This window comes from Pholcus phalangioides, unplaced genomic scaffold, assembly GCF_987345545.1.
Source record: "Pholcus phalangioides strain wild (caught in Gottingen) unplaced genomic scaffold, Ppha-v1.0 ptg000001l_1, whole genome shotgun sequence".
Taxonomy (NCBI): domain Eukaryota; kingdom Metazoa; phylum Arthropoda; class Arachnida; order Araneae; family Pholcidae; genus Pholcus; species Pholcus phalangioides.
Window position 1 is genome coordinate 26,569,293 of NW_028301594.1, and position 18,290 is coordinate 26,587,582.

Sequence of the window (18,290 nt, forward strand, 5' to 3'; positions counted from 1 at the left end):
AAAGAAAAAAAAAGTCCTGGAATCCATCGATCGGCCGTGAAAAGGTTGTGGGGATTTATAAATATCCTGGGAAAGTCCCGGGCTTCCGTCATTCGATGAGGAGCCAAGCGAGCCGCAACTTGGCGGTGGCGATAGCGACAACTTGCATTTCATACAGTATAAGCGTGTGTGTCTTTCTTTTTAGGACATTACATACACGCAAGCATATGTATGAATATCTTCCCGTCTCTTTGCGGAGGTTGAAGTATCCACACAAATAAATTTAAAAGGAGCAAATTTCCATCTCTCTCTCTCGCCATCTTTCTCCTTGCTTTTCTATGAGCCCTGGAGTTTGACACCGGTAAGTAGTACCATTAAGAACAACTTCTTGCAACATTATTTAAAGTTTTCTCGTTAATTCCACTTAAAACTTTAATAAAGTTTCAACGTTACAACTATATTTAATATCGAACTGTGGAAGACAAATTTCCTGATAATTTTTGGCTTTGTGAACATAAAATTTCGTGTTTTGAATACTATTCTTGAAAAATTTATCTAGTTTTAATAATCTCTGTTTATATTGAAAAGAAATTAGTTTTTTATTTCGCATGACATGTGTTTATAAATTATTTTCTTTGTTAATAAGGTCGGGGAGGGGAGTATCTATATAATTAAAGTTTCGATTTTTTATCAATTTTCCTTGTGTAATGTTAGCGTGGGAAGGTATCCAATCCCGGTAATGACGGCATTGGGATTAATCTTTCCATATTTAGCATCGGATTTCCCGGCATTCGTCGTCTCTGTTTCCTCCCTTTTGCTCGGACCATGTTTAATCTCGATGCTACTGGAAATTATCAATGACGTTCTGCAAAGAGCACACTTGCCATTACCTGTATCGTATATTTTACCCTTTTTTTTTAAAGCGGCGCACCTGAAAAAGTCAATGTCGTACATACAGAAGATCACAATCGCGTAACGACTCTTTTTTTTTTTTTTTAAAGGAAATCACGGCATTTTATTCTATTTTTACAGGATTTCCTTAAATCATGCATGCTCAACCTATGGCTCACGGGTGAAATGCACCCTCGAAGTCATCTAATGACCTCAGACCTAACTTTCACCCTAATGTTTTTCTCTCTCCTCATTGTACTAAATTTCATTATCACCAGGAATAAATCATCACTCAGAAACACATTTCACGTCAGGTTCACAAACATACACGCGCATTTTCCAGCATGGCCCATGTCTTCTTCGACCACCTGCTAACATCACTGCATTGAGACGGAGCGGCGGGACATGATCTAGAAACGATGAGGGACCTCAAACCTAATTTTGTAAAAATGCACTAAGCGGCACATTTCCTGATCACTTAAGTGACGCGCGGCATATTCACAGATCACTTGAGTGACCTGTGGCACAGTTCCAGAGCACTTGAGAGTGGCCGACAGCACATCTTCAGATTACTCAAGTGTTCCACAGCATATTTCCAGATCACTTAAATCATAGTTTCCCAAAAATTCTTTGTTCCATCACCCCCCCTCCTTTTTCAGAAAATTTTTTCTCTCATCGCCTCTCAACTCAAGCGTACCCATAGGATCCTAGCCGTAGCTTCTATCGCCCCCTTGGACTATTCCATTATCCCTGGGGGCGATATTGCCCACTTTGGGAAACACTGACTTAAATGATCCGCGGCATATTTACAGATTACTTGAAAGACCCACGGCTCAGTTCTAATCATGTCTAGAGCACTTAAGCGTCCGGCCACATTTGCAGATCCCTTAAGTACTGCGGCACAGTTCCAGAATCTCTTAAGTGACCTACGGCACCGTTCCAGATCATTCAAATGGCCCGCAACAAATTTCCAGATCACTTGAGTGGACCACCGCACAGTTCCATATCACCCGTGGCACATTCATAGATCACTTGATTAATTAGCAGCGCTGTTCCAGATCTCTTAATTAGGCGTCCCGTGACAAATTTCCACATCAACGAACTGTCCCGCACTCCCCTGGAGGTTGAACACCCTTGCCTTACATGGAAGAATTTTAAATGATCAACTTTCACATTTTTAATTAATTCTTTTAGTGATTTTTTTGAACATAGCTGAACTTGGTTATAACGACGTCCAAGAAACCGTTATAAAAAAACGATTTAGTGGACTGACCGAACAATTAGAATTTTAACTTCTCAATTCCGTGGCTTTATGGACTCGTTAATATTTGTTATGCTTATCGGAAGTTTTTTTAGCATGATTTGTCCGGCCGCTCCGAAATGACTTTAACATCAAATTCGGGTCAAATAAGCCCTGGCAGTGACCGTCGGTCTCTTGGTTACTGGGAAAGCCAAAGCCTAAAAATATGAAAAGGGTGAGGTGGGGGAGGGGGTGAAAATGTGACTTTCCGAGTCCATCTTTTGTTAGAAGTACTGTACTTCTCAAAGTAATGTTTACAAGAAGCGTGTGGGATCGTAAACGCGATAGTAATCCTCATCCTTCTAGTTCAATTCTTCAAAGGAAACAGCGAAAAACTGACCTTTCTTGGAGAATGTTTTCTACGTTATACCGAAAGCTTCGTAATTTTTAACTCGTTATAACCGAATATTTTTATGTTCAGCGTCAGCTCTCTGACAATCACTCATTATAGCGAGATGATAGTTATATTGGACTTTCACTTGTATATGCCATGAATTATTCATTGGAGACCAACGTTGTGACGTCGGTGGTGGGGGGGGGGGGGGGGGGGGGTTGAGAATTTCCTCAATGAAATATCAATAGAATGGAAAACCCGTGCGTAAACCTGCTAGCGATAGACGTGAGCGACGACATATTCCGACATTCCGTTATATTCCAACAATATCGCTAGCAACAGTGATATCGTTAGAAACTAATCAATATAATTGTTTACTTGAGACTTTTATAAGAGAATTCCAATTTTATAAGGGACGTTCATTTCGTATCACAATATCGACCAGACTTCAAGAAGTTACCCGTTTTAATTAACATGATAGTTGAGAGTTATAACTAAAAATAGTAAATAATTTCAGGTATATCATTTATTATTATTATTATTTTTATAATATATCCGCATATATTATAAAAAAATAACGATCGAGAAAAAATCATTAATGCCTCCAACAGCGCGCATGTTCATATCTTCACTATTTTACAGTCATGCTTTTTATTTAAACCAGGGTAGTCCTCATCAGACATGGGGGGGGCCCGGTGTGAAAATAATTTCGGGGCTCTTTAACCCTAATTTCATATATTTTGTGGAAGGGGGGACGGCATCCATAGATTCATACATTATCAAAAAACATTCATGAATGCTGAAAAAAATCCACTCAAAAAAAAAAAAAAAAAATTATAGACACAATTAAATGTGAATTAATCCAAAAATTAATGAAAATTTTGAATTTATGAAAATTCAGAACAAAAAAAAGGAAATTTTAAACTGAAATTATTCCAAACTAACGAATATTAAGGCCTAAGGATCCGCGTAATAATTATAATTTATTCAAATTCAACATATTTTGCACAAATGCGAACATATAATACACAAATACAAACATATAATACACAAATACAAACATATAATACACAAATACAAACATATAATACACAAATACAAACATATAATACACAAATACAAACATATAATACACAAATACAAACATATAATACACAAATACAACGCCACAACAGGCAAATTGCCCAACGAGGTGGCTGCATCAAAGATCCCCGAGCCCCTACCTACTACTGCTACACCACACCCCCCCCGCGGAACCCCCCAACGAATCGATACATGCGGGAATGTGCGTGTACGCGTAGTGCAACCTGACGTAAAGTTTTTTGTTTTTTCTGTGTAATGCTTGTTATGTGTAGTGCTGTCATCTGCCCCCAGTTTTACTAACTATGAGTGAAGTGTTATGGTTGAATGATTTACCGTTGTAGGACTGTTGCTCTCTGTGGCGAGACTTTTTAACGGGGAGATCGGCTCGCATTTGCGCCTTGAAGTTGGGAACCACAGAAAACCAACTTCAGCCGACCACCACTGTGGGGTTCGAACCCGGATCCTCGCATCACGAGTCCGGCACTGTAACCACTCGACCACCACAGCGGCAAACATATAATACACAATGTAAAAATATATATAATACACAATATAATACACAATACAAACATATAATACACAAATACAAACATATAATACACAAATGTAAGCACATAAGACACAAATACCAATACATAATAAACAAATGCATAACATGCACAATTCATATAAACACTTTGTAGTCTCAAGGGACTGAAAAGTCCTTCCAGCAGGTCTAAAGGAATTAGTTAGTAAATATTTTTTTTAGCAACAGCGTTATTATATTTATTAGATATGTGTTCATATGTATTGCCTTTTTGTGTATATTTTGAATAAAGTTCAGAATTAAGTTACTTATAATAAAGCTCAATATAATATAATTATCATGCATCATTTCTTTTTTTTATTATTGTACTCTTTATTGTGCTCTGTTCAATATTGCTGTCATATATTCTTACAAGACATTCATCGAAATTGTTTCGTAATCTGTGCTTCTAACGAAATCATGTATTATATGATCTATGTTTTTATTATTATTAAGTTGATTTTCAGTGTGAAAAACGTTTAATATTTTAGGGGCAATGTAGGAAAAACTCTCTTTATATAATGGTTTATGAGATTTTGGCACTCGAAAAAAATTGATTGCACTTGATTTAAAATTGAGGAATTAAAAATGGGAAATATTTCTAGCATCCACTAATGAAGGAGTAGTCACACAAAAAAAAAAAAATCTCAGAACTGATCGAATTTCAGAATTAATGGGAGAAAAATATTGCCATTGATCAAAATTCAGAATCAATGAAAAAAAGAATCTCAGAATTGATAAAATTTTAGAATTAATGAGAGAAAAACCTCAGAACTGATGAAAATGCAGAATTAATGAGAGAAAAAATTTCTAGAATCGATAAAAATTCAGAATTAATGAGAGAAACATTTTCAGAATGGATGGAAATTAAGAATTTATGAAAGAAATATTTCTAGAATTGATAAAGAAGTGATTCCCCCAGAACTTTTGAAAGAAGTAATGAAGTCCAGAAATGATGAACATCCAGAAGTTGAGAAACCTTTTTTTTTTGCATGAACTGTATTTTTGATACATTTGTATTTTTTTTACTTCTACTACCATGAGTGATGAGTGCGGGGCTATCTCAAACCGCGGAGCTCTGTGTGGCCACACCTGTCGACACCAGAGTGCGGCTCTGATTTAAACCAAGTTTGATACCGTGGAAAAAAAGCTTTATTCATACGCCTTGCATCATGAAATCATCCCCCCCCCCTCCTTCTCGGATTCTGCAAAGCTAGGAAATCGTGTCTGCAAAAAAATGCCCACACTTTTCATCCCAAAACAAAGTTTCCACGATCTAACATTGATTGGGTTGCTTTGCTTAAATTTTTTTTTTCCTTTTGTATTGAGAAATCTGGTTACTGAGTGAATGAGACAAAATGTTTATAATGTAAAAACGAAATACTTATAAAAAATAATTAATCATTATTCACTCTTTCTCAATTACTACTGGCTAAGCTAAAGCAAACCTCCGCCTCAATTAAATCTATCCTTAGAATAGCAAATCAAGGGTCCACCTGAGTATTGGATTGGAATGCTCCTGAATATTGCCCTGGAATCCTTCAGTGAGATAAACACGAATCTTCTTTATCATTGACTAGGGATAAATTTGGAAGGATTGAGTAAAGGCAACTCGAATCTTTTTGATTACTGAATAGGGATAACTTCAGCAAAGCCAAAAAGTCAACTCGAATCCTCCTGATTTAGATGACTGATCTTTCAATAAAGACAACTCGAACCTTTCTGATTATTGAATTGAAGTCTTTCTGTATAGTAAATCAGAATCCTTCTTTTTTATGGCAAATCAGAATCCTTCTTTTCATGGCAAATCAGAATCCTTCTTTTTTATGGCAAATCAGAATCCTTCTTTTCATGGCAAATCAGAATCCTTCTGGATGGCAAATCAGAATCCTTTTGTTCTGCAAATTTGAATCTTCGTGAATAAGAAATTGGAATCCTTCTGTATAGCAAGTGCAGATTCCCGTGAATGTCGAATGTGAATGCTCCTGAATATCGAATTGAATATGGATCCCTCAGTAAAGCCATGTCAAATTCTCCTGATTTTTGAATATGGATCCTTCAATAAAGCCAACTCGAATCCTCTTGATTTAAATGACTGATCCTTCAGTACGGCCAACTCGAACCTTACGGATTATTGAATTTGGCCCTTCTGTATAGTAAATCAGAATCCTTCTGCATAGCAAATCAGAATCATTCTGCATATCAGATCAGAATTCTTCTGCATAGCAAATCAGAATCATTCTGCATATCAGATCAGAATTCTTCTGCATAGCAAATCAGAATTCTTCTTTTTTGCAAATTCGAATTCTCGTAAATAGGAAATTGGAATCCTGCTGTTTAGCAGTTCCAGATTCTCGTGAATGGCGAATCCGAATGCTACTGAACATCGAATTGAATACGGATCCTGCAGTAAAGCCCACTCGAACTCCCCTGATTTAGATTACGGATACTTCGGAAAAGGTCAACTCGAATCTCTCTCTCTCTCTCTTCCTGATTTACATGACTGATCCTTCAGTAAAACCCGATTCGAACCCTCCTGATTATTGAATAGGAGTCATTCTGTATATCAAATCAGACCCCTTCTGCATGTATAGCAAATCAAAATATTTCTGTATAAAAAATTCGAATCCTCATGAATGGGAAATTGAAATCCTGTTGTATAGCAAGTCCGAATTCTCGTGAATGGTGAATCCGAATCCTCCTGAATATCAAACTGAATCCTGTTGTATAACAAGTGCGGATTCTCGTGAATGACAAATCCGAAAAAAATCTAGTGGAAAAAATTGGAATCCCCTTCATTCTTTAGATTTCAATATCGAATTGGAATCTTCCTGAATAGCAAATAGCAGTTTATCATTGACTAATGAAAGAAACCATTGATATAATTTAAAAAAAAAATGACAGATCAGGTCAATCGGCCTTTCGCAATCCTTGGTTCAAAAATTTGAATAAAATAAAAGCATATTAATACCTGCTTCTGTGATTTCCTTGCCACTCGAAGAAAATTTGATCTTTTTGATCATTTTTGTCGCACCGCGGTCATTTTCTGCACACGAGGGCTAATTAGACCGGGACCCACAATTTATTGCCGATTCCGAACGGCAGCCTTTTACATATTCACCGAGAGGTTGGCGCTCTAACCCTTCGGTGTGGGACTCCGTGCGGTAGAAATCTTTTTTGTGCGGTCATGTCGCCGTCCTATTAGATTTTCAGTTATATATTTCGTGTTATTTGATTTATTCTTCAACACTTTTTCTACATGCCAACCTGTTTTAATGAAACCTCCTTGTTTAATTACAGCGTGAAGATGATATATTTGCCCTTTCCTAAACGCCATTCCGATCCTGCTCCATATTCAACCAATAGCGATATTTTACTAAAAACTAAACGGAGCCCCAAGAAATCAACCAAAAGTGCTCCGGATTTGAGGAATGCCGGTTCTAGTCCCTCTCCGGGTCGAAGTCCCGTCGCCACGAAAAAGACTCCTTCTTCGAGCCCGTCGAAACAAGATTCGTCGAGGAGGACTGGTGCCATCAAGTACAGGAGGCTCAGCTCCACCAGCAGTTATGGAGGCAGCAGCACCGACAGCGTCGCTACCGGATACTACAACACAACGCCGAGGCGCGCAACTCACCCCTCGGCCTCCCCCGGGAAATACCGGCGAAGTTCGCTGTGGCTCGAGAGCGAGAAGGATCCGTGGTCCGAATTCCGCAACAAGTACCTGAAGCCCGTGTCCCCGAACAGAAACAGGCAAGTGGCGGCGGGTAGCATAGCGGATAACACCGATACGCCCGAGGGTTGCTACAGGCTGCGCAGTTTCAGCGTCACGTCCAGAGGTGTCGTCAACCTCGGCGATTTCCTGAAAGCCCGATCTTATTCCGATGCCACAGTTCCGCCCGAAATGGTCGACGATGACATACTGGATGTTGGCGCCGAAGAGGAGTCCAGAAACAAGTACAGGGTCCTTCTCTTGGGAGACGAGGGAGTTGGAAAAACTTCCATATTGGCTCAATTCATGACCTCAGAGAGCTTGACCAGCATGACGGATCCACAAGCGTCGATCGGTACGCCATTATATAGTTTTATTTTATATCACTAATTTCTTAATCTCTTCGCTTACAGGCTTTTGGCAAAAAATGTGGGCGATCTGTATTTGAAGTATTGGTGATAAATCTCTAAAACTGGTTTCCTTGATCGCATGTTAGAAATGCAAGGGGGGGGGGATGAGTACAGTAGATTTCTTTTTTTTTTTATCAACCATATCCCACACCCTCCCGTATGTGTTTTATCCCTTATATATGTTACTGACAAAGCGGCCAATTCGCGACGGTGACTTTGCGAACTTAGCCAAGGTCCGAATTGCAGAAATGATTCGGACTTTGACTGGCCATTTTGCAAAGTGGCCGAAGATCCATGGCTAAAGCTCGATTTGCTGTTAGGGGCCATTCAAGTATTATGTAAGCAGATTTTCAGCCATTTTTGACCCCCCCCCCCTCGTCAGCAGCTTAGAATATTTCATATTTTCAAAAAGGGGTGGTTGATGACGTAAGCAAACTTCAAACCTCCCCCCTCCCCCGTCACCAAAAGTCAGCAAATCCGAAACTTCCTCCCCCCCCCCTCTCGATGCTGACGTAATACTTGAATGACCCCTTATAAGACAGCCCGGTAGGAGACAAATCCATTTCTTTATATCGACAACGTGTGATACATGTCTATACATAGCAGCTGTACATTGGATTAGCTTCATGTGACGAGAGGAAAAAAAAGAGTGGTAATTTGAGAGAAAAACTATAAAAATTATTATATAAAAAACATACATTAAAAAAGAATCATATGAAAAAAAAAATGATTATCGCATCGTGACTGTGGTTTAATGGGTTGCCATAACTAACGCGTACATAATTATCACGAAAAAATACGCCAACTTGACTGGTCCCGATTCATGTCTTTTGCTATCGGACTTTAGCCAGGGATCACCAGCCACCTCGCAAACTGGTTGGCCAATATCCGAATTTCGAACAATAGCTAGGAATCAGCGTGAACTTCAAACTCTTGTCTGTCACCGAATTTATTTAGAAGTCGGCTCTATAATTAGCCTTTAAAAGCAACTGCTGTGCTTTAGTGCGAGAACGTGATCTGGATTCGCATCGCGAGGTCCTAGGTTCGATCCCTGCAGGCGGCCGAGTGCTGACCGGCTGAAGTCGGTTCTCCATGGCTTCCAAACTTCGAGGTATGAATGCGAGCCGGTTTCCCCCTTCGAAAAAAATCGCCACGCAACTACCGACCACACAACATTTAAATTGCACACATAAAAATATTTATACATTGTGAATTTAATCTTTAGAAGACAGATGGCAACATACCTTTACACATACACGCAAGGAATCACATAGGCCTACATGAATGCACAGTTGGGTCCCGCTGAAACTAATTCCGACATAGCCACCTCTTCGGAGGTAATATGCAGTAAATCGAATCAGTGGTGATAGACTAGGACTGAGTTTGGTTAGTAAAGCCTCGGAAAAAAAAACATGTCTGCTGCACAAACCACCCAATCCAGCATATCGGTGCCAATTTAAAGCCGAGCAATTATTATTACGATTTCTTTTCCAATACATGTTGCCAAATAAACAGTTATGGTGGGTCTTGCACGTCTTTAGTTCAGAGGCGTTTTTACAGGGGACAAGATGGGATATATCACAGGGCAGCAAATTTAGGAACTTGGTTTAGACGCCTACCTTTCGGTCTCTCTCTGACACTGTTAGGCATCATGTATTTTCTATCTCTCATTCCCAAACGGCTGCGGAAATGGATTTGCAAGGACAAAATTCAATTTAACCGCAATCACAGACACACACACCACTTGTAATTATGAAGTCTGAGCTTTCTGAGGTGATGCCTGCAGCAGAAAAGAATCAAAGATTGAGGATTTCCCCAAAAGAAGGGATAAATGCCCTCTGAGTAAAACCTCAGTGTAGAATTGATTTCACCGTTTCGACTATAATGATTGGAATAGTATCATGAAATGTCGTGAGGTTGAACATAAAAATGGCCCCAAACTGAGGGCATTACGAAAGCCGTAAAAGGAGCTTTGACGCATTCGAGGTTGTTGTCCACCTTGCCTTTGGCGGCTCGTACTAAAAGCCTCAAGTCGACGCACCACGATATTGTAGCTGAAAAAAACCACGTGTGCAATCAACAAGAATGAAAAATGAGCTAGGTTCGAACAATTCGCGATACGTGCAAATCACTGTAGAATGGATTTTTATTAGCCTGCAGGCAGCAGAGTTAGTCTAGAACCTAGTGAGACCATTGACCAGACATTTATTATGCAACAGTGATTGACGTGATTTCCTTCATGAAACCATTTAAAAAGGTAGACATTTTGATCTTCTTTATATTCTTATAGATGGAACGGAGGAGAGGACAGTCTGTTTACTAGTGGATGATGAGGAATCTGAACTTGTTTGTGAAGATCCCACCTATTACTCGTATGAGGTAAGTTGACGGTGGCCGAAATTCTGCAAATTATTGGCGAAAAACCGATGAAAAAAAAGTAGAAGGAAAATTTTTTCTAGCTTTTCAACTCATTATATAATTTATCATGTGAGAACCATCGCGTTGAGCTGGGATGCCTGCTGCCACCTACCAAATAAAAACAAAACTACATTTGTTATATTTCTTCAAGTAAAATTGGTTGTTGGTTTTCAACCAGTGTGCAGCATGACAATGAATAGTATATGGTATGATACCATATACCCGATACCATATACTTTATTTCCATGATGCATACTGGTGTAAATTTTATGTGTCATAATACCGATCACTATGTTTTTATGCAGATAATTTAGATATATTTTCGACGTACAGAGCAAAAAAAATTTGCAAAGTAAAATTGAGTGTTGGTTTTAAACCGGTGAGCAGCGTGAAAATGAAAAGTATGATATAGTTTTTATTTTCATTAATATGTTTTTATTTTCATAGTTTCTCTATTTCAATCAGTACGTATTTATGTGTATTTCTGTTCTGTACAAAAATATCGGAACAGGAGAGAGAAGCATATAGGATCCTTCAAGAATTTGGCGAAATGTTTCGCGAACTAGTGGCTGATAACACTGTGGTAGAGGACTGCATATGAATTTTCACACATCGATTAATTTTTATTATTGGCCCAATCTGGATATCCAATCAAAGATGACAAATATCCTCATGTATCAGTAATATATTCCAAAAATTAACTTTTTCGAATAAATAATGGTTAACAGGAGTTTCAAGTGCTCTGAACATACTTTCCTTCCTCTTTTTGTTTTTTGTGTTACCTGCGTGAACTTATTTTTTTTCTATACTCGGCATGTTTATCTGTCATATATATATATATATATATATATATATATATATATATATATATATATATATATATATATATATATATATATATATATATATATATATATATATCGGAACACTAATTTAATTTTAGGTTGATTCTCTCGCTCTCTCTCTAAGATTTTGTATGCGCATACGTGCAGCTTAGAAGGAATATTGCTCTGGGGTTTCAGCAACTAGATACTTGGACAGTCGGGGCAAGCTTCAATTTTGGGGGCTCCTCCTACAACGTGGAATGAGCTGCTAAATCAGTCTTCCAAACTTATTTGTTTCACCCCTATCACACAAATTTTTTCCCATCGCCCCTTCCCTCCGCCCCTGCTAGGCCAACATTCATAGGATTCCATCACGTATCTGTAGTTTCTACTATTTCCCCCTAATCTGTTCCAACCACCCCCCCCCCCCCCGAAAAGACAATATTGCCCAATTTCGGAACACTGCGCTAATGGATGGCCAAAAAAGTGGATTCGATGTCCGACTAATCTTAATCGCTCTCGGCTCTCACTCGATTTTCTGAAAAGAATATTTTAAATGAATGCGAATATTTTAAAAGAAATTAATTTAGACAATTTCACTATATTAATTTATTTTCGACTATACTCTCCACTATTTAAAAAAATCTTTTAATTGCAGGTGGACGAATCAGTTTACTCTTCCATCGACGCGTTCGTAGTCGTTTACGCTGTGACAGACGAAAGGAGCTTTCAGTTTGCGGAGAAAGTTTTGAGGACGCTGCGGAAGATGAAGAGCAAATCTAACTTCCTTCGTTCTGTGATGCCAATTAAGACCGTGATCCTAGTCGCCAATAAGATTGATCTCGCAAGATGTCGTCTTATATCCACTGAAGGTAAGTACTCTGCATATGCTATTCAACTTAAACTACTGATAGTAAGAGTTAATTAAAAAACTTTTAATTGTTAATGGGGTTTTGTAACGAATATTCTTTAGAGGATGGTTATATAACTATTTTTCCTATTTTAATGACTTACGAATAAAACAAGCAGCACAAAATTTTGAAACTTTTTTCTTTGCAGAAGGACGATGTTTGGCTGATCGTTACAACGTCAAGTACATCGAAACTTCAGTCGGTTTCAACCATAACGTCGACGAGCTACTGGTGGGGATAGTTACGCAACTAAGACTCTTACAAAAGAAGAAGACCGAGAACGTCGATCAGCATCGCCCAGATAATCGACCGCTGGGTGGCACAAATACCAGCAGTAGCAGCAAGAATATAATAGCGAGGTCTCTCCGCTTCACGACCAGCAAAGCCAGGGATCTCATGGACAGGTTCCTGCAGAAATGCGACCTGAAGACAAAGTCGTGTGACAATCTAAATGTTTTATAAAAAAAAAACGCTTCCACACAAACCGCAAGTTTTGTTATCAAACGAATCCGAATTAGCTTTACGTGTTTGGAAATGCTTCCATGATAGAAAATCAATTAACGAAAGCACCACGACCAATAACATAATTAACATGATGGCTATGCACCAAAGAATAATTATATATCTCTCCGTAGTAGAACATTAAATATGCAAAAAGAGATAGTCCGAAATCTCTTTAAACCTTCCATTAGCTATTTGTTAACTGCTTTGATACGATTTGTATTCGCGTTGGTGGGAATTATTGGATTTTTGAATGGTGTGAAGCCAAAGCTGCTCCTATAAAAGGATTTGTAATAGCAATTTTGCGCGATTATGTTCCCTCGAGCCACGTCCAAAATGCATACTGATAGTTGCATTCAAGCCACCACCATCAACTGGTTTACTTCCAATTTGTCTGACATGCTTTCAGCATAGATTGTTCTTCTCGTCTTTACTTCTATACTTTAATATCTCTTCCGATTATCCACTCAGTTGACTATCTCGAAACTCGCTAATCTTGTTATCCGCGAGCAGTCCACAAATCGTTTTAAATAGGTAGTTAAAAAAGTCTGACTGCAATGAAAAATTATTTACTTCTTCAACTATTTATTTATTCTTAATTTTTGAGAATTAACCTTAACTTTACTACGCGTACTTCCTTAGATACAGAGTGCCCATGATTGAAATTGGGATGTTCCGAGCTGTCTACGCAGCATTAACTACCCATCAGAAGAAAGCTATGAAACTCTTAGGCAACATCTTAATAAAGGGATGAGAAAAATAAATCGAGAGCAAAGAAAAAATCAATTCCGTCACTCACCACGAGAGGGTGTTTCCTATGCAAATCGTGGTATACACGCGGTTTTATTGCAAACAGGCAAAACATGCTGAGTGATCAAGCTTCTTGGCAGGGTATCTGAACATCTCCAGCCGAACCGTTCCCACATTCTGATTTCTTCATTAAATAGAGTATGTCTTCAAATGTAACGCAAGAACATGCTTTGCTATTAAAAACATCTACACGAAAATGGATTCTGCTCCAAATTTTCGGTCTTTCAAAGAGTTTACAAAGTTTTCGCCATCCCTTCATTAACACCTTTACGTAGAGACTTTTGGCAACAAATCTGAACGATATACAATTGAAATACCAGCGAAATACCATTGAAATACCAATCTAAGAAATTATGAAAGTCACAATTATTGAAATTGAAGAAATCGGGGGGGGGGGGGGGTATGCATTGAACACACACAGGTTTGCCATTCTTCCTCCCACCCCAGCCTATTTTACTCCAAAGAAATATGTGATAGTATATTGTTTTTCCCTCATCAAACTGTAGCAAACGAGAGAAAATTCAAGCGTTCACCATCTTTACTTGAACGCATGGAAGACAGGTGGCAGCACTAGCAAGAACACGAAACAAGCTCGACAATGTAAATAAGTTAGGGCCCCGCATATACATACACAACATGTTCCATCATGTACTGATTCGTTAGAAATTCCGGAGAGGAACACGTACGACGTGCATGTACGGTCAAGTACTGGTAGTAAGTAGCAAGCGGGAGAAGAAAAACAATAATACTGTAATACTGAGGTAAAAGAAGAAAAAAGAGATTCCAGTGAATAGGATTGAGGATTGCGAATAAGAGGATAAGAAAGGAAGGAGAACTCGAGCTTTCTTCCATCTAGTTAGGGCAGAGGCGTATACAGGGGGGGAGGGTACTCAGGGAAAACGTGTTCCCTCAAGCCGACCAATGATGTTTCGGTGAAACAACTGGAATATCGAAAGAACACACCCTTACTAATTTCTGTTAATTTAAATGCTTTTTGAAAGGTAGTAACTCGAAATTTCAACAGGAAGAAAATTTTTGTGCGCCTCCCCCCCCCCCAAGCCTTTTGTGCCTCCTCCAAAGGTCGCCCTGCTTACGCCCCCTGAGCTCGGGGCGAGGTATTTCGTCCCTGTACGTAAAGAGGTTAACACGTTCCTAAATTCTCCAAAAATTTTCTGGTGGATCGTTAAAGCCGATCGCAGCTCAGAACACTCTAACTCAAACAAATGTAATTTCCTTTATAATCCACACGTGAAAATTTCCATCCAAAACCTATACATCTATAATTTTGAAAATTACTTTTCACAAATTCATTTTAAAATTATTTATTTCTATTCCAATCTCAAAAAAGAAAAGCTTCAGATAAGACACAACAGTAGACCTATATAATCCGCACTAAGAAATTCCGATGTTTCTTAACATATTATTTCGTGGATTATACGCATGAAAATACGGTGGTAATATAGACACCCTATAAATTTAGTTGTTTTTTTTTTCAAATCAAGAACTTATAAAATTTCCATAGGTAATATTATTTAAAAATTAAGAATATAAAAATCCCCGTAACCCTTGCTTATAATCGGTATAATTGTGTATTGAGCACATGATAGACGTTTTTGTATCGCACCGCAGTCGACTATATAAACACACACACACTCTCTTGAAAAATACACCGAATTAAGACCAATCTACTAATCATTGCGTACGGATACAAGAATGCTGTTGGTATCGTTCAAGTTGTCGCATGTGTCAATTTTTTTAATTGTCAGGCTATATTCCTGTGTGTGTGTTTTTTTTTCTTTTTTTACTATATATATACTTAATATACATGTTTTTGACAGAAAGGAGAAAAAAAGTCGTATCCTGATAGCAAGAAAATGTTTCCTTTTCCATGGAAGAAAGAACCGTTCTTTGCGTGTCTGAATGTTATACGTATCTAAGTACATTATTCGCGAATTAAAACAAGAAAATATTGTTGTTTGTTATAGTACGAGATCGTTTGCTCTCATTTATTATTAATTAACGATTGTTTCATGTATTAATGATGTTCCCGAATTTTCCCGTTTGTTCTTTATTGAAATCAAGGACGAAAATTATTTTCATATAACTTGATAATTATGGCTATAAATACAAATAACAATTTCGCATATTTGTCGTATATTCGGCGTGTTTTGTTTTCGTGAAGTACATTTTAATGAGCCGGTAGCTTTTCTGTTTCCCGCCCATCAAAAATTGTTTTAGCAATATTTTACCTATGATTATCAATTTCCTTGCGTTTGACAATAACCGGCAAGCAGGTTTCCTCCATATGCTAAGAACATAGAAGACATGACAAAACATTGTAAACGTGTCTGAAACGCATTGTTAGGGAATCACAGTAACTAAATTAAACATTCCAAAAATCATTGTTGAGGCTCGCAAACCATTTTTGCCCGACAGTTTTCCGCCCATTTCGAGCATTTGCTCAGCTCTTAGGAACTTTGAAGTAGTCTATCGTTCAAGTCGGGTACTCCCTGTTATGGTATACATGCAAAATTTGGGGAAGATCGGTCTAAAAATTATAGATTTGTATTGAAAATATAGACAAGACGGAAAATCAATTTTACATAATTAAAATGCGGCAAGAGGAATCTAGTAATTACCTATATTATGGGGTGATTAATTGATGCCTCTTGCCGCATTTTATTGGCGAACCGTTGAGTCTAGAGAGCAGTCCAGAGCAGTGGTTCCAATCTTTAGGCTATGCCCCCACCAAAGACAATCTGAAATCCTGATATCCTCCCGTCAGGGTCATAACTAGAACTTTGGTCAGGAGAGGTACCCACCCCCTTGAAAATTCATAGTTCCATGACAAAGTTTCGTGTTAGGTAGAAAATGTTTTTGCTTTACATCATCAAATTTTGAATCCGGGGTTTTTAGTTCTGCCCCCTCCTCTCTAGTTCTGTCTTTCCCCCCATATCTTGTAATTCCAGTTGCTCTAAAAGTAGTCCTATTCACGTTGAGGTAGGCAAAAAATTATTTATGTAGTTAAAAGACTTGGGGTATGGGGGGTTTCGTGAGCTTGGATGAGATAACAATTAACTCATTGTTTCCATATATTGCTACATACAGAATATTATTTTGTAAATGGGTCCATGGCTTGCATATTACTTCCTTTTATTGTCACAGGGGGTCCGTGGAATACAAAACGTTAAGTACCCTTGGTTAAACCATTTTCAAAGAAAATACTGAGAGAGAAATTAAAAGAAAGAAGTAATCAAAAATAAATTGTTTAAAAAGTATAAATTTGAACTGATGTAAAAATGGTAGGGGTTCTTCAGAGTTCTAACTCTTAACAAAACATAAATCATTCTCATATTGCCACCCTAAAAAATCAAATTGTCCTCTTGTGGAGCTTGGTCCCACGTTGAGAATCACCGTTCTAGATTCACATTTCCAATTACAAAATTATCCAAATAAACGCGCAGATTTCAGACACGTCATTCATATTGCAAGGTTGCAAGGGGTTGCATAGTTATCTTATATATAAATGTGAAAGTATGTATGTATGTATGTATGTATGTATGTATGTATGTATGTATGCTCTTTATACAAATCTACAGTTTTAGACCGATCGTCGCCAGATTTTGCATATATACCAAACAGGTCCGGGATTGAACCGTAGGCTACTTTAAAAGTTCGTCAGAGCTGGGCAAATGCCCGAAATGGGCAAAAAACTGTCGGGCAACAATGGTTTTGGGGCCTCAACAATCACTTTCGGAACGTTTACTTTGGTTACCGTGGTTTCCAACAATGCGTTTCAGACGGGAATATATGCCTTTACAATGGTTTGTCACACCTTTAATTCTGTTATTATAACAGTTTATTCTTTTATAACGGTTTGTCACTTTTCCAATTTAATTGCAGAAAACCCGGGAAGCGCCGGGTATTTCTGCTAGCATATATACAGGTTGTTCTGTAATCCTGTAAGTGATAATGCGGCCTTTATCTCATCAACCGCCCATCGTATAGGTATAGTTTCAATTTAAAAAATGCGTAAAAGGCGTTTGAATAATATTCGCTGCACAAGCTGGACGTATGACGTCGCTAACAACAGAGAACAACAACTACGCTGACAAAACTGGGAATAAAAATGTTCAACGCCAACTGATGAACTCAATGCTTGCCTCAAATCATCAGCACTCTGGCACGAAGTTAAAAAATTATCATTATCCACCAACATGCGAGTTCAACTGCAAAATGACTCAGCACCGCTATCATTTTCACATCAGTTGACCAATCAGTAGACCCCAAGCACTGGACCGATTACGTTCCCAAATGGATTTTGCCAGTTGTTAAACTCAGTTCAAGAACTTGCAGACAAAGTCTTTCCAAAAATTACCAAAACCATGAGTGGCTTTCTGAGAGCGATTCTGGCACCGAAAAATGACAGTGTGAACAAGATCAACGAAAAAATCCTAAAAATTATTCCAGGAGACTCCACATCTTACAATTCGGTTGACACTGTCACAGACACAGCGCAGACATTTAGCTCTGTATCCTGCAGAATTTCTGAACT

General features: G+C 38.2%; 1 protein-coding gene across 2 annotated transcripts; it reads left to right on the forward strand.

The window, feature by feature from the left end:
- The first annotated feature begins 110 nt into the window (after positions 1-110).
- Positions 111-14,093, forward strand: LOC149090224 (uncharacterized). Of its 2 annotated transcripts, XM_089232973.1 has the most exons (5): positions 111-340; positions 7,453-8,216; positions 10,562-10,650; positions 12,172-12,385; positions 12,573-14,093. In XM_089232973.1, exons 2-5 carry the CDS (start codon positions 7,460-7,462, stop codon positions 12,884-12,886), a joined length of 1,374 nt encoding a protein of 457 aa, XP_089089099.1. In that variant the 5' UTR covers positions 111-340; positions 7,453-7,459; the 3' UTR covers positions 12,887-14,093. The 2 variants fall into 2 exon arrangements, with proteins under 2 accessions (XP_089089099.1, XP_089089091.1); XM_089232965.1 differs by lacking the exon at positions 111-340 and having other exon boundaries at positions 7,366-8,216.
- The last annotated feature ends 4,197 nt before the right edge of the window (positions 14,094-18,290 follow it).